The sequence below is a fragment of the Oncorhynchus keta genome, chromosome 12 (genome assembly GCF_023373465.1).
Source record: "Oncorhynchus keta strain PuntledgeMale-10-30-2019 chromosome 12, Oket_V2, whole genome shotgun sequence".
NCBI lineage: Eukaryota > Metazoa > Chordata > Actinopteri > Salmoniformes > Salmonidae > Oncorhynchus > Oncorhynchus keta.
In genome coordinates, this window is record NC_068432.1 from 38,788,673 (window position 1) to 38,805,170 (window position 16,498).

Below are 16,498 nucleotides of genomic sequence, written 5' to 3' on the forward strand. Positions count from 1 at the left end.
TCAATAGCACAGCACAGGTGGAGTTTTGTGTTAAATTTTAATAGATATTCTGTTATTGTCTAGACCTTGCCACAGCTCAGAAGCTGTGAAAAACAAAAATATTAACATTTTACATTCACTACATGATCAGAAAATATACATTTATATGCATTGTTGAAATTTATTTTGCAAGTGCTTAGGCATGATGACCATACAGATACAATGGACTGATGGCCAGTGTTTCTCAATCCATTCCTGGGGGGGTACACACAGTTTTTCTCCAGCTCATCACTAATACACCTGATTAAAGTAACCAGTGGCTTGGTGAAAACGAGTTAATTCAGTTTTAGGGATAATGAAAAAGGGGCACCTCTGGGGACCCCCAGGACTGAGTTAAGTGATACTCCATTAGGCCTTTCTAACCCTGGCTCACATCACTGGTACTTCTATAAACACTAATCCAAATCATCACCTGCGACAGTTATGGGTCACATTAGCTGCATCTACACAGGCAGCCAAATTCTCATCTTTTGACCAGCCAGATGAGCTGATGGGATGTGGAGGGAAAAATAGATCAACTGGGCTGCCTGTGTAGGTGCAGCCATTGTCGGATGCAGCTGTGCGACCCAACAGGAACGGGTAAAATCAACAACAAAAAACAGGAGAAACACAGACAAAAGAATACAACTTATCCTTTTAACAGTGTCTCTCTCACTCCAAGGCTTCATGATCCTGGAGATCAAAATGTAAAACAAGATAACGGGAATAAACTATCCATTTTCAGTAGATACTTCATCAAATATCCTTATCTGTTAATGCTGCAGCAGGTAGCTACATGGTTGCGCTGATGGAGAATGTGTGATTATCCACACAAAAATATTTTCTTTGCATACTAAGACATGCATTATCCCATAGACACACTACATTCACAGGGGTAATAACTACAGTATGGCTGAAAGCGGAACATTTTGACCTAAGTCACAGCTCTAGGAACATTACTTTCTCCAATCCTAACCTGTCAGAGCAGTGTCTGGACTGCCCACTGATCTGACAAACTTTCCAAGAGTAATACAACCTATTCTAAACCTCAACACCCTATCTACTATATGTGCACTACATATAGGGAACAGGGTGCCATTTGAGCCAGCTCCCTACTATATATAATTACAGTACTGGAGATAGAGGTCACCTAGAACAGGGTTTTCCCCAAACACGGTCCTGCCCCCCACCAGGGAGCCCCAGGACAGAGTTTGGGAAACACTCCTCTGGAGGGGACCTGACCATGTTTTATAACCGTGAATATGAAATAAGAGGACAGTCAACACTACAGTGGTAGAAATAAACTGGTATTCCCACAGGACAGCTAGAGACATCAGTCACAAGGGCAATGTATTTCTGTCCCTCCTAACGGTGCAGCAGACCTGGGTATCTATCAAATACTTGTAAGTATTTCAACGCCACCAAATTCTAGCCCCGAAGTCATTAGCGACGTGACTACAGGTAAGCAGAAAGCAAAAGGGGCAGGAGGGTTTAATTCCATCTGTTCTCCATCATTCCAGTAGAATGACACCTGAACTACAGGTACAAGTGACAGCTGATCTAGCAGCTCTGAAATGTATGAACTCAGCGAACACTCACTTGGGGCAAACAATGGATGAAATGTTTAAAACCTTAACACATTAAAAAGGAAAACACATTGGATCAAAGGACAGCAATGCAACAACAAATGGCAACAAAATCGGTCAGAGGGCAGGAATCGTATACATGCATGTCAAACCACTCAACCATGAGATAGCAACAGGCCTGGACATGGTCAAATAAAAAAAAAACATCCTCCAGCCACCTGTCAGACAGGGGTTGAGGTGCTAAATCGACGTCCCAAATGGCACCCTATTCAGACCTGGCCCTCTGGCCAGAAGTAGTGCACTATATGGAATAGGGTGCCATTTTGGACTTATTTCAAGTCTGCAGACCCCTACACCTCGGATAAGGGTTTATACAGATCTTAGTCTCGAGGGAGGAGACCGAAACAAGGATGAAGCCAACTAGAGCAATGACAGATACAGTATCCAACGGGGAACAAAATACATAAAACAAAAACAAATTGGTCCAATCAGTGATCCGATTCCAATTTAGGGGGAAACTATAACATATACTGAGGACTGTAAAATAACATTCTAGTCTGATTAAAAGGATTGGCTTTGAGCGTCTTGGATACAAATGAAGCCTGTCTCATAATTAACTAACAATTATAGTTACAGGCAATTTAAATTTACTTTCTGTGCAAATCGTTTTTTAAAATGTGAATAGGAGGCGTGTGATTGGGAGTCGGTACACTACTATTGACCAATCAGGACAAACCCCTATATGAATCATGGGAGACAGGGAATAGAGCAGCTGACTTCCTCTTCTTTGTGAGCTTGGTGACATCATCATGGAAGGGTTTGGTTGGTCGACCTCACTGCTCGTGAGCAGCACTCATGCCTCGAACCTGACCTGAACTACGCAGCTGGCGGAGGAAGTAAACAGATTATAGTCACGCATGTATCACACAGTGAAGGGCAAAATGTGTGTCTGTAGGAGAGACTGAGGTGATGAGTGAACATATTCTCTCTTTCCATCATATATATATATATATATATATATATATATAAAATGTAGCAACAGCTAAATGTGCTACATTGTGAACTAATGGCCAATGTTTAGTTCATGAAATAGAGAATAATGTTTCCTCTTTACTAGCAGTCACATCACTTCAACCCATCTCCATCATAGTGAAAACTCTCCTCTTTCCATCTGTAGGCAACATGATACATGCAGAAAGATGGCAGAGAGCAACAGGGTAGGAGCGCTGCCCCAACACCTGGAACCACACACATACCACACTATGTTAATAAGACAGCAAGGGGACAAAAGGTTTCAGAGTTAAGGAGGAGAAGAAGTCATGCAGCGGGAGCTGAGGAGCAGAACTGCAGAGAGAGACAGGATGCAGACGCCATGGAGACAGGATGCAGACGCCATGGAAAAAAAGAGAGACAGGATGCAGACGCCATGGAAAAAAAGAGACAGGATGCAGACGTCATGGAAAAAAAGAGAAACGGAATGAGAGCCCCACATGCAGATAGAACTCCAAAACCACCATAGACAAACGACAGACTGAACCAAAAGCAGATTGTTTCATTAGACAGGCAAGGCAACAAGGGAAAAGGGAGAAAAACGTGATGAGCAACAAATTAATGGGGGGGATCGAGAGAGATGAGAGCAGGTACAGGATGAGTCTCCAACACCACGATGATGTCATTTCCTGTGTCCTGTTGGGGAACTTACTCAGCCTGTCTCTGACCTTTGACCTATAGGGGCGTGGTTACTCTTCCGTTGCCGAGGTTCCTCTAACGGTGCCCTTCTCACGCATCTAAAGGCAGCAGAGTAGAACTGTCAGCTGGACCAATCAAAGAGCTTCATAGGAGGGTCAAAGGTTAAGGCCATTGGGGTTAGTGAGGGTCACGGTCAGTCCTAGATAGGCAATTTTTTGTTTATTGTGGTCCTTGATCCCTCAATGCCTCTGGAATCATGTGTTCGTGACCTTTTCATCATCTGTCCCTATCTATGCACCACAAAAAACAAGTCTAAAACCTATGAAAAAAATGTCAGACATTAATTGTGTGTTTTACCTCTTCCAGCTCTTTCTTGGTCTCTTCCTCCATTCGTCGGATGTCTGCCATGGTCAGCTCCACCCAGTTGTCAATCCAACAAAACAACTGGCGATGGAAGTTAGTGAAAATACGCTTCTCTTGCTTAAGGAGGGAAGATGGGGGAGGAGAGAGGGGGAGAGGGAATGAAAGGAGACCAGAGAACAACAATATTAGGTATCAGTCTGTTTTCTCATTGGAGGCCCTAAATGTGAAAAGGAGAAAGAGAGAAAGAGATAAAAGTATTGTACCTTCTGGATAAAGTTCTCTACTTTGGTCTGCAGGCCCCACCACTTGAACTTGACAGTGACCAGTTTGTAGGCACACATCTTAGGACAGTCGGTCTTGTTCATCAGATCGTTCTGTCATAGGAGAAACACAGGAGGGATGAGGACAAATTTATTTTTATTTTCTACAATGTTGATTTTGGAGCATTAACCTCCAGCACCACAAACGAGAGAAGCATGGTAGTGTGTGTGTCAATATGACTAACTATCACAGACAAGACGGGATATATATGGTGACAGTAGGTAAAATCCTGTACCTTCCATTCAGGTGAGAGCGGTCCTCTGCCTGTCTTTGTAGATTTGAACAGAGCAGGATCTTCCTCTGCTTTATAATCCTGTAGTAAATAACAAAAAACATACCTTTCACAACGACAACCTGCTCTTTACATGACAGACTGACCAGGTGAAAGTCATGATCCCTTATTGTCGTCACCGGTTAAATCCACTTCAATCAGTGTAGATGAAGGGGAGGAGGTTTAAGAATGATTGTGTATGTGTGCCACTCAAGAGGGTGAATGGGCAAGACAAAATATTTAAGCCTCTTTAAAACAGTGTATGGTAGCAGGTGCCAGGCGCACTGGTTTGTGTCAAGAACTGTAATGCTGCTGGGTTTTTCACGCTCAACAGTTTACCGTGTGTATCAAGGATGGGTGGTGGACCAAAGAACATCCAGCCAACTTGACACAACTGCTGGAAGCATTGCAGTCAATATAGGGAAGCGTCCCTGTGGAATGTTTTTGACACCTTGTATGCTCTCCCCTGACAAATTGAGGCTGTTCTGAGGTCCAAGGGGGTGTTACAACAACATTTTTGGAAGGCATTTTTAATGTTTTGTACACTCAGTGTATATACACATTACAACCCATTATAGTCATGTAGGACAGAACATGCATTACACACATGCATACTGACCAGAGTTTCCGTTAGCCGGTCATTTACAGATTTTGGTAGATAAAATAAATGAAAAGCCAATGAATAAAATTGTAACGGGCCAAATTGTCCGGGGCTGCCGTTCTGCTGAGGAGAGAGCGAAAGAGAGAGACTTGGCCTAGGCTATTATTGATTGCGAAGATGAAGGCCTTTTTCATTGAAGTAAAACTACATTTGGAGTGTATGCCTACAGTGAAAAGCCTACAAGGCACTCATTCACCTCATTAAAAACATCCTCTTTTAGGAGGCTAAAACCATGATTTGGTCAAACAGTAAAGTACAGTGCCTTGCGAAAGTATTCGGCCCCCTTGAACTTTGCGACCTTTTGCCACATTTCAGGCTTCAAACATAAAGATATAAAACTGTATTTTTTTGTGAAGAATCAACAACAAGTGGCACACAATCATGAAGTGGAACGCCATTTATTGGATATTTCAAACTTTTTTAACAAATCAAAAACTGAAAAATTGGGCGTGCAAAATTATTCAACCCCTTTACTTTCAGTGCAGCAAACTCTCTCCAGAAGTTCAGTGAGGATCTCTGAATGATCCAATGTTGACCTAAATGACTAATGATGATAAATACAATCCACCTGTGTGTAATCAAGTCTCAGTATAAATGCACCTGCACTGTGATAGTCTCAGAGGTCCGTTAAAAGCGCAGAGAGCATCATGAAGAACAAGGAACACACCAGGCAGGTCCGAGATACTGTTGTGAAGACGTTTAAAGCGGATTTGGATACAAAAAGATTTCCCAAGCTTTAAACATCCCAAGGAGCACTGTGCAAGCGATAATATTGAAATGGAAGGAGTATCAGACCACTGCAAATCTACCAAGACCTGGCCGTCCCTCTAAACTTTCAGCTCATACAAGGAGAAGACTGATCAGAGATGCAGCCAAGAGGCCCATGATCACTCTGGATGAACTGCAGAGATCTACAGCTGAGGTGGGAGACTCTGTCCATAGGACAACAATCAGTCGTATATTGCACAAATCTGGCCTTTATGGAAGAGTGGCATGAAGAAAGCCATTTCTTAAAGATATCCATAAAAAGTGTCGTTTAAAGTTTGCAACAAGCCACCTGGGAGACACACCAAACATGTGGAAGAAGGTGCTCTGGTCAGATGAAACCTAAATTGAACTTTTTGGCAACAATGCAAAACGTTATGTTTGGCGTAAAAGCAACACAGCTCATCACCCTGAACACACCATCCCCACTGTCAAACATGGTGGTGGCAGCATCATGGTTTGGGCCTGCTTTTCTTCAGCAGGGACAGGGAAGATGGTTAAAATTGATGGGAAGATGGATGGAGCCAAATACAGGACCATTCTGGAAGAAAACCTGATGGAGTCTGCAAAGACCTGAGACTGGGACAGAGATTTGTCTTCCAACAAGACAATGATCCAAAACATAAAGCAAAATCTACAATGGAATGGTTCAAAAATAAACATATCCAGGTGTTAGAATGGCCAAGTCAAAGTCCAGACCTGAATCCAATCGAGAATCTGTGGAAAGAACTGAAAACTGCTGTTCAAATGCTCTCCATCCAACCTCACTGAGCTCGAGCTGTTTTGCAAGGAGGAATGGGAAAAAAATTCAGTCTCTCGATGTGCAAAACTGATAGAGACATACCCCAAGCGACTTACAGCTGTAATCGCAGCAAAAGGTGGCGCTACATTTTGCACGCCCAATTTTTCAGTTTTTGATTTGTTAAAAAAGTTTGAAATATCCAATAAATGTCGTTCCACTTCATGATTGTGTCCCACTTGTTGTTGATTCTTCACAAAAAAATACAGTTTTATATCTTTATGTTTGAAGCCTGAAATGTGGCAAAAGGTTGCAAAGTTCAAGGGGGCCGAATACTTTCGCAAGGCACTGTACATTATCCTCATGAATCCTGTACTGAAAGTGTTTGACTGCCTGCCCGTTTCGCTGGGGCCTGCAGCTGTGTTGAGCGAGCCACTCTCTCCCTCTCCCCTTTTCTGGGGGGGAAGAAAATGCTCCAGGAGAAAGAAATCTGTTTTCCCGATTGTATAACATTTTAAAATACAATTGCTTGGAAAACAGCTATCCTGCTGTCACAGATGGAGCTCAATGTGCTCAGTTTTCACACTCTCCACATATGCTGCTGCTACTCTCTCATATAAATAAAGATAAATCTGTCTGTCAATCAATCAGTTTCAATATCAACAGTGAAGAGGCCACTCTGGTATGATGGCCTTCTATGCAGAGTTGCAAAGAAAAAGCCATATCTCAGACTGGCCAATAAAAAGAAAAGATTAAGATTGGCAAAATAACACAGACACTGGACAGAGGAACTCTGCCAAGAAGGCCAGCATCCCGGAGTCGCCTCTTCACTGTTGACGTTGAGACTGGTGTTTTGCAGGTACTGTTTAATGAAGTTGCCAGTTGAGGACTTGTGAGGCATCCGTTTCTCAAACTAGACACTAATGTACTTGTCCTCTTGCTCAGTCCTGCACCGGGGCCTCCTACTCCTCTTTCTATTCTGGTTAGGGCCAGTTTGCGCTGTTCTGTGAAGGGAGTAGTACACAGCGTTGTACGAGATCTTCAGTGTCTTGGCAATTTCTCACATGGAATAGCCTTCATTTCTCAGAACAAGAATAGACTGATGAATTTCATAAAAGTTAGTTGTTTCTGGCCATTTTGAGCCAGTAATCGAACCCCCAAATGCTGATGCTCCAGATAATCAACTAGACTAAAAGAAGGCCAGTTTCATTGCTTCTTTAGTCAGCACACAGTTTTCAGCTGTGCTACCATAATTGCAAAACGGTTTTCTAATGATCAATTGGCCTTTTAAAATTATAACTTGGATTAGCTAACACAACGTGTTATTGGAACACAGGGGTGATGGTTGCTGATAATGGGCCTCTGTACGCCTATGTAGATAGTCCATTAAAAAAATCTGCCGTTTCCAGCTACAATAGTCATTTACAACATCAACAATGTCTACACTGTATTTCTGATCAATTTGATGTTATTTTAAATGTAAAAAAAAATATATATATATATATACACATATAGGTTTGGAGTCACTTACAAATGTCCTTGTTTTTGAAAGAAAATCAATTTTTTTGTACATGTGTGTATATATATATATATATATATATATATATATACACACATATATACACACACACACACACACACATATACACATATACACATATATGTATATACACACATATACAAATACACATACATACATATATATATATATACACACACACACACACACACACACAAAAGTACGTGGACACCCCTTCAAATGAGTGGATTTGGCTATTTCAGCCACACCAGTTGCTGACTGGTGTATAAAATTGAGCACGCAGCCATGCAATCTCCATAGACAAACACTGCCAGTAGAATGGCTTTACTGAAGTGCTCTGTGACTTTCAAAGTGGCATCGTCATAGGATTCCACCTTTCCAACAAGTCAGTACTTCAAATGTCTGCCCTGCTAGAGCTGCCCCGGTCAACTGTAAGTGCTGTTGTTGTGAAGTGGAAATGTCTAGGAGCAACAGCAGCTTGGCTGCGAAGTGGTAGGCTACACAAACTCACAAACCCAAACGGGACCGCCGAGTACTGAAGCGCATAGCTCGTAAAAATAGTCTGTCCTCTTTTGGAACACTCAGTACCGAGTTCCAAACTGCCTCTGGAAGCAACGTCAGCACAAGAACTGTTCGTCGGGAGCTTCATGAAATGGGTTTCCATGGCCGAGCAGCTGCCTGAGATCACACACAAGCCTAAGATCACCATGTACAATGCCAAGTGTCGCCTGGAGTGGTGTAAAGCTCGCCGCCATTGGACTGGAAATGCCTTCTCTAGAGTGATGAATCACACTTCACCATCTAGCAGTCTGTCGGCCGGAACGGAGTTTGGTGGATGCCAGTAGAACGGTACCTGCCCAAATGCATAGTGCCCACTGTGAAGTTGGTGGAGGAGGAATAAACGGTCTGGGGCTGTTTTTCATGGTTCAGACTCCTTCGTTCCAGTGAAAGGAAATCTTAACGCTACAGCATATAATGACATTGTAGTCAATTCTGTGCTTCTAATTATGTGGCAATAGTTTGGGAAAGGCCCTCTCCTGTTTCAGCATGACAATGCGGCCCTGTACAAAGTGAGGTCCATACAGAAATGGTTTGTAAAGATCAGTGTAGAAGAACTTGACTGTCCTGCACAGAGCCCTGACTTTAAGCCCATCAAATACCTTTGGGATGAATTGGAACACTGACTGCGATCCAGGCCTTATCGACCAACATCAGCGCCCAACCTCACTAATGCTCTTGCTTCCATTTGGCCACAAGTCCCCGCAGCAATGTTCCAATATCTAGTGGAAAACCTTCCCAGAAGAGTGGAGCCTGTTATAGCAGCAAATGGGGGGGACCAAATTGATATTCATGCCCATGATTGTGGAATAAGATGTTCGACGAGCAGGTGTCCACATACTATTTGGTCAAGGAGTGCACATAAAAGGAAGAGAAGCTTACTCTTAGCCCCAGAGAGATAGCATACCGCAGGCATATTTCTACGACATCGACATTCATTTCTTTATACTTGTCAGATTGGCTACTCAAATACAATTTTATTGGTCACAAGTGCCAAATACTTTTCAACTGCTACACCTGTTGTAAGAACAATATTTGCTAAAACAAAAGAAGAAATAGTAACACAATTTTGAATCCAACAATAATGAGGCTATGTACAAAGAGTACCAGTACTGAATTAACGTGCATGGGTACGAGGTAGCTGAGCTAATACAGTACGCCCTACAGTATGCCCAGGGCCTTCAGAAAGTATTCACACCCCTCAACCTTTTCCACATTTTGTTGTGTTACAGCCTGAGTTTAAAATTGATTAAATTGAAGAAAGAAAATGACTGGCCTACCAACAATATCCCATAAAGTGGAATTATGTTTTTTGAAATTGTTACAAATTGCTAAAAAATGAAAATCTAAAATGTCTTGAGCCAATAAGTATTTAAGCCCTTTGTTATGGCATTAATATAGGCCTAATTAGTGGTCAAATCTCAGACAGCTGAACCGTGAGTTGGGACAATTATTGTTTTAGGAAAGTAAAAAAACAAAATAGACTATAAAATGTTGCATATGCTACACATCAAAACAAGGAATAGTGTTTCTGTAATTAGCTATAGGCTGCTTTTAAAGGACATGTACATGAGGCTCATTTAGCCAATATGATGGCGCTGGCTGTGTGAGTGGATGGCTTAATGGGTACGCACCCAATGCATATGGATGACTGATACATTTCTCAAATGTCCAATAAATACAAATCTCAAGGTAACTTGTGCGGTGCAACATTTTCCTAATAGAAACCCTGATACTGACAACAATATATATATATATATATACACACAGTACAGCTCCATTCTAGTCCTGCCGGAGAGAACACGCACACAGGGAAACTCATGACATGGAGTTGTATATATACTATTGTTCATTGAGTTAATAGTATCTGGAATGAAGCCGCTCCATATTTCTTGATTTTCACATATTGTGTGTAGAAGCAGAAGAGTGGATGATATGACGCTCTGGGGAACAGAGATCAACGCCATGCCCTTATGATGCAGGAAAGCCATTGGAGCAGCATGATGGCAGGCGCACACACAACCACACACAGGCTCTCCCCTTGTCCCCATTTGTATCCGTCAGGCCTGTGTGTGTACCTGCAGCAGATGGTCCCTCCGATTAAGGCGTGGCCCTACCACTGATCCCCTAGTGTTATTACATGGCTGCTGTGGGTACTGTACAGGAGTCACTGCACTGTAGTCCTGGTACACTACCGGCTGAGTGGTCAGTCAGTATTGTACATGAGACTAACACTACAGACACAGTATCCTGACTACAGACAGAGAAGAGCATGGTTTCTCAGCTACAGTGCTTGGGGACACCCATCCATTTTGTTCTAGTCATTGGCTGCGGTCCAAACACTTAAAAAGACACACCCTCGTCCACCTTATGCCCTTGGGGGAATCCCCCGTCGCCATCTTGGAGGGTGGTCCAAATTATTAGCCAAGCAAAGGAAGTTTACAACGTAAGGCCCCTAAGCCCTCGTTTTTAGTCGGCTTTGTGAGTGTACAATTATGTTCGCTCCGGGCCTGAAACTCCCCCATAATTCAATTTACGACGATTGTACATCCGCTAAGAAAAATCAGCAAAAACTTAAAAACAACAATGGAGAAGTCAACATACAAGTGTAAGTAAAAACAAATGCAAATAAGCTAGAAATGTTGCTACTACGTAAAAAGAATATGTTTTTGTTTGGTTATCTTTTGGAAATTGTAGGAAAAAAATGTTTTTCCTTCAGAAGTTCCCGCTAGGCAGGCTAACGTTAGCTAGCTATCATACAGCAGGCGTATATTAATAATGATATATTTAATATAAGTAGTCAGGCACTCATAATTGACTGTAGCGCATATAAGCACCCACAATCTACCGTTGGCTGAAAACACAATCATCACAGGATGATCGAGTGACGAATTTCCAGCCGAGGGCGGTCCATTTAAAACTCATTCCTTCCTCCCTCGCCCTGCAAGTGTATACTCGTCAGACGCCATGATACGTCATCAGAAGTGTCCACTTAATATGAGGGCTGAGGGGATAGGGTGTGTCTTTAAAGTGTTTGGACCGCAGCCATTGATGTACTGAATCAGATGTGAGCGCTGTGCACCACCAGAGGGCAGCTCTCAAAGACACACCACTCGAGTTTTGGTCAGTTAGGGAAATAAAAGTGCTGAAACATGTTGGCTCACTATTTATAAAGAAGATGGAGAACAAGCTATTGGATGAAAATTACTGGAGTTTTGGTGTAGATACAGACGACTAGTGCTAGAAAACACTACCTATAGTAACAAAACATTTATAAAAACGTACAAATCTATACTTTCAGTCAAATTTCGATTGTCCCAAAAATGATAATGCGATACGTAATTGTATCCATCACTACTACACAGGGTCAAGTCTACGAGCAGAACTCTCCGGATTAAGCTGTTATGTTAGGTTCTGTACAATATGGCACGTCAGCGGTATGTCAGTAAAGTGCCTTGCGCAGGCCTATCCTCTGGAGGACAGGAATGGGCTGCCAGGCTAACAGCAGCAGACACAGGACTAGGAATGACACTAGACTGGCAGGCTAACAGCAGCAGACACAGGACTAGGAATGACACTAGACTGCCAGGCTAACAGCAGCAGACACAGGACTAGGAATGACACTAGACTGGCAGGCTAACAGCAGCAGACACAGGACTAGGAATGACACTAGACTGGCAGGCTAACAGCAGCAGACACAGGACTAGGAATGACACTAGACTGGCAGGCTAACAGCAGCAGACACAGGACTAGGAATGACACTAGACTGGCAGGCTAACAGCAGCAGACACAGGACTAGGAATGACACTAGACTGCCAGGCTAACAGCAGCAGACACAGGACTAGGAATGACACTAGACTGGCAGGCTAACAGCAGCAGACACAGGACTAGGAATGACACTAGACTGCCAGGCTAACAGCAGCAGACACAGGACTAGGAATGACACTAGACTGCCAGGCTAACACCAGCAGACACAGGACTAGGAATGACACTAGACTGGCAGGCTAACAGCAGCAGACACAGGACTAGGAATGACACTAGACTGCCAGGGTAACAGCAGCAGACACAGGACTAGGAATGACACTAGACTGGCAGGCTAACAGCAGCAGACACAGGACTAGGAATGACACTAGACTGCCAGGCTAACAGCAGCAGACACAGGACTAGGAATGACACTAGACTGCCAGGCTAACAGCAGCAGACACAGGACTAGGAATGACACTAGACTGGCAGGCTAACAGCAGCAGACACAGGACTAGGAATGACACTAGACTGGCAGGCTAACAGCAGCAGACACAGGACTAGGAATGACACTAGACTGGCAGGCTAACAGCAGCAGACACAGGACTAGGAATGACACTAGACTGGCAGGCTAACAGCAGCAGACACAGGACTAGGAATGACACTAGACTGCCAGGGTAACAGCAGCAGACACAGGACTAGGAATGACACTAGACTGGCAGGCTAACACCAGCAGACACAGGACTAGGAATGACACTAGACTGCCAGGCTAACAGCAGCAGACACAGGACTAGGGATGACACTAGACTGCCAGGGTAACAGCAGCAGACACAGGACTAGGAATGACACTAGACTGCCAGGCTAACAGCAGCAGACACAGGACTAGGAATGACACTAGACTGCCAGGGTAACAGCAGCAGACACAGGACTAGGAATGACACTAGACTGGCAGGCTAACAGCAGCAGACACAGGACTAGGAATGACACTAGACTGGCAGGCTAACACCAGCAGACACAGGACTAGGAATGACACTAGACTGCCAGGGTAACAGCAGCAGACACAGGACTAGGAATGACACTAGACTGCCAGGCTAACAGCAGCAGACACAGGACTAGGAATGACACTAGACTGGCAGGCTAACAGCAGCAGACACAGGACTAGGAATGACACTAGACTGGCAGGCTAACAGCAGCAGACACAGGACTAGGAATGACACTAGACTGGCAGGCTAACAGCAGCAGACACAGGACTAGGAATGACACTAGACTGCCAGGGTAACAGCAGCAGACACAGGACTAGGAATGACACTAGACTGGCAGGCTAACACCAGCAGACACAGGACTAGGAATGACACTAGACTGCCAGGCTAACAGCAGCAGACACAGGACTAGGGATGACACTAGACTGCCAGGGTAACAGCAGCAGACACAGGACTAGGAATGACACTAGACTGCCAGGCTAACAGCAGCAGACACAGGACTAGGAATGACACTAGACTGCCAGGGTAACAGCAGCAGACACAGGACTAGGAATGACACTAGACTGGCAGGCTAACAGCAGCAGACACAGGACTAGGAATGACACTAGACTGGCAGGCTAACACCAGCAGACACAGGACTAGGAATGACACTAGACTGCCAGGGTAACAGCAGCAGACACAGGACTAGGAATGACACTAGACTGCCAGGCTAACAGCAGCAGACACAGGACTAGGAATGACACTAGACTGCCAGGCTAACACCAGCAGACACAGGACTAGGAATGACACTAGACTGCCAGGTTAACACCAGCAGACACAGGACTAGGAATGACACTAGACTGCCAGGCTAACACCAGCAGACACAGGACTAGGAATGACACTAGACTGGCAGGCTAACAGCAGCAGACACAGGACTAGGAATGACACTAGACTGGCAGGCTAACAGCAGCAGACACAGGACTAGGAATGACACTAGACTGGCAGGCTAACAGCAGCAGACACAGGACTAGGAATGACACTAGACTGCCAGGGTAACAGCAGCAGACACAGGACTAGGAATGACACTAGACTGGCAGGCTAACACCAGCAGACACAGGACTAGGAATGACACTAGACTGCCAGGCTAACAGCAGCAGACACAGGACTAGGGATGACACTAGACTGCCAGGGTAACAGCAGCAGACACAGGACTAGGAATGACACTAGACTGCCAGGCTAACAGCAGCAGACACAGGACTAGGAATGACACTAGACTGCCAGGGTAACAGCAGCAGACACAGGACTAGGAATGACACTAGACTGGCAGGCTAACAGCAGCAGACACAGGACTAGGAATGACACTAGACTGGCAGGCTAACACCAGCAGACACAGGACTAGGAATGACACTAGACTGCCAGGGTAACAGCAGCAGACACAGGACTAGGAATGACACTAGACTGCCAGGCTAACAGCAGCAGACACAGGACTAGGAATGACACTAGACTGCCAGGCTAACACCAGCAGACACAGGGCTAGGAATGACACTAGACTGCCAGGCTAACACCAGCAGACACAGGACTAGGAATGACACTAGACTGCCAGGCTAACAGCAGCAGACACAGGACTAGGAATGACACTAGACTGCCAGGCTAACAGCAGCAGACACAGGACTAGGAATGACACTAGACTGGCAGGAATCTTTCATGGACAGAAGCATGTAACACAAACGTTAGAGGAGCAGACTGTGCGACTAACAAGGAACTTTGTTCCGGTGTTGTGCTGAAAATCTCCCCCCTGACAGAATCCCCCACCCTGCAACTTGCAATGCTAGTTGAGATTTCTGATCATGTCAGGCTGCGTTTCATTTGATTTTTTATGGTTGTTTGATCGCGGGGAGACACTAGTAATGTCTGCAGTTTTCGGCTTGGCTTTTTGTTTCAAGTGTATTAGTCTATAAATAAATCTCTGACAAAATTTGTTCTCTCTCCCATGTCTTATTCAACTAGTAGTTGTTCTGAAATGTTCATTGCTTGCCTACATTTTTCTCCCTCTATTTTTAATATAACACACATACATTATTATTTTCGGTTGCCTATCCTGACGTGAAGTTTGTTCTATAGAAAGTATTTGACTCTGATGTGTGCCACAAAGTATGACACTAGCCACAAAATTAAGGAAATTAGAAGGGGGGGTTCGGCAAGGCCATTTTCTTGCCTGCTGAAATTCCACCCCCACTCCTTCCAGCTTGGGACTGCAAGGCCTGACACACTTCAGAATCATTTTTCTAGATCATGTTGACCAGTAGTGTGTGCCAAAGAAAGTATTTGACTCTAGCCACAAAATTAAGGAAATTAGAAAATAGCCTTACCGAACCCCCCTTCTAATTTCCTTAAATTTGTGGCTAGAGTCAAATAAATACTTTCTGTGGCACACAGGCAAGCAATAAACATTTCAGAACAACTACTAGTCCAATAAAACATGGGAGAGATGCCGAATTTTGGCAAAGAGATTTATTTATAGACTATTTGTTTCAAATGTGTTAGCCAAACCGAAAACTGCAGATAATACTAGTGCCTCCCCCGTGATCAAACCGACATAAAATGAAACGCAGCCTAACATGATCAGAAATCTCAACTAGCAAGTCGCAGCAATGAAGAATTGAGTGAGTGCACATTCATGCAAAAGGGGGGGATTCTGGCAGGGAGGTAGACTGGCAGAGACAACCAGTCAACATGCAGTGACACAACTCCTCCACGTGGGGGAGACAAATACCCTGGTGACATAACCATCAGTGCCTGGGACAGGGGACAGACTACATTACCACTTGGGAAAAGAGCCATCTTGATGTCACTGATCTAACATGGCTGAGTGGTTAAAAACTCACTGCTTTAGCCAATACAGTGATGTCAGGTCTGATGCGCAATAGAGGAATGATCAATTTTTTCAAATAGTGTTCCACGTATTCAACTAGTGTGTGTGAGCGTACACCCACTCACCCCATGGGCCACCACATCTTTGTCTGCGATGTCGATGGGAATCACCTCCACTGTCTTCCACGTAGGACCATCCAAGTCGTGCACGTTTTCTAGAGTTCCCATGTCAGGTTTGTGCCACGTCTCAATCTTTATCAGGAAGTCATCTTTCATATACTCGTTCTGGAGGGAGAGGAGGAGAAAAGAAAAGTGAGCAATGAAAGAAAAGGAGACAAATCGAATTTCTGTCCATGTTTTAATCTAGCCTGGCAAAGCATAAATTCATTCTTGCTGATGTGGGTCAGGATGGCGGC

At 44.2% G+C, this 16,498-nt stretch overlaps 1 protein-coding gene across 1 annotated transcript; it reads right to left on the reverse strand.

The window, feature by feature from the left end:
* Positions 1-18: 18 nt before the first annotated feature.
* On the reverse strand, positions 19-16,489 carry LOC118391475 (phosphatidylinositol transfer protein beta isoform-like). The gene is made up of 6 exons (XM_035782910.2): positions 16,209-16,489; positions 4,213-4,290; positions 3,920-4,030; positions 3,651-3,773; positions 3,307-3,391; positions 19-2,488 (listed from the first exon to the last, which is right to left on the reverse strand). The coding sequence occupies exons 1-5, from the start codon at positions 16,356-16,358 to the stop codon at positions 3,344-3,346; spliced, it is 510 nt and encodes a 169-aa protein (XP_035638803.2). The 5' UTR covers positions 16,359-16,489; the 3' UTR covers positions 19-2,488; positions 3,307-3,343.
* Between the last annotated feature and the right edge of the window lie 9 nt (positions 16,490-16,498).

Excerpts from the sequence above, each read along its gene's own strand:
- LOC118391475 (XM_035782910.2), bottom strand. The coding sequence starts at position 16,358 with ATGAAAGATGACTTCCTGATAAAGATTGAGACGTGGCACAAACCTGAC. Across the intron at positions 4,291-16,208 it reads AAGATGTGGTGGCCCATGGG|GATTATAAAGCAGAGGAAGA; the intron begins GTGAGTGGGTGT and ends TATTTACTACAG. Across the intron at positions 3,392-3,650 it reads CCAAGAAAGAGCTGGAAGAG|ATGCGTGAGAAGGGCACCGT; the intron begins GTAAAACACACA and ends TGCTGCCTTTAG.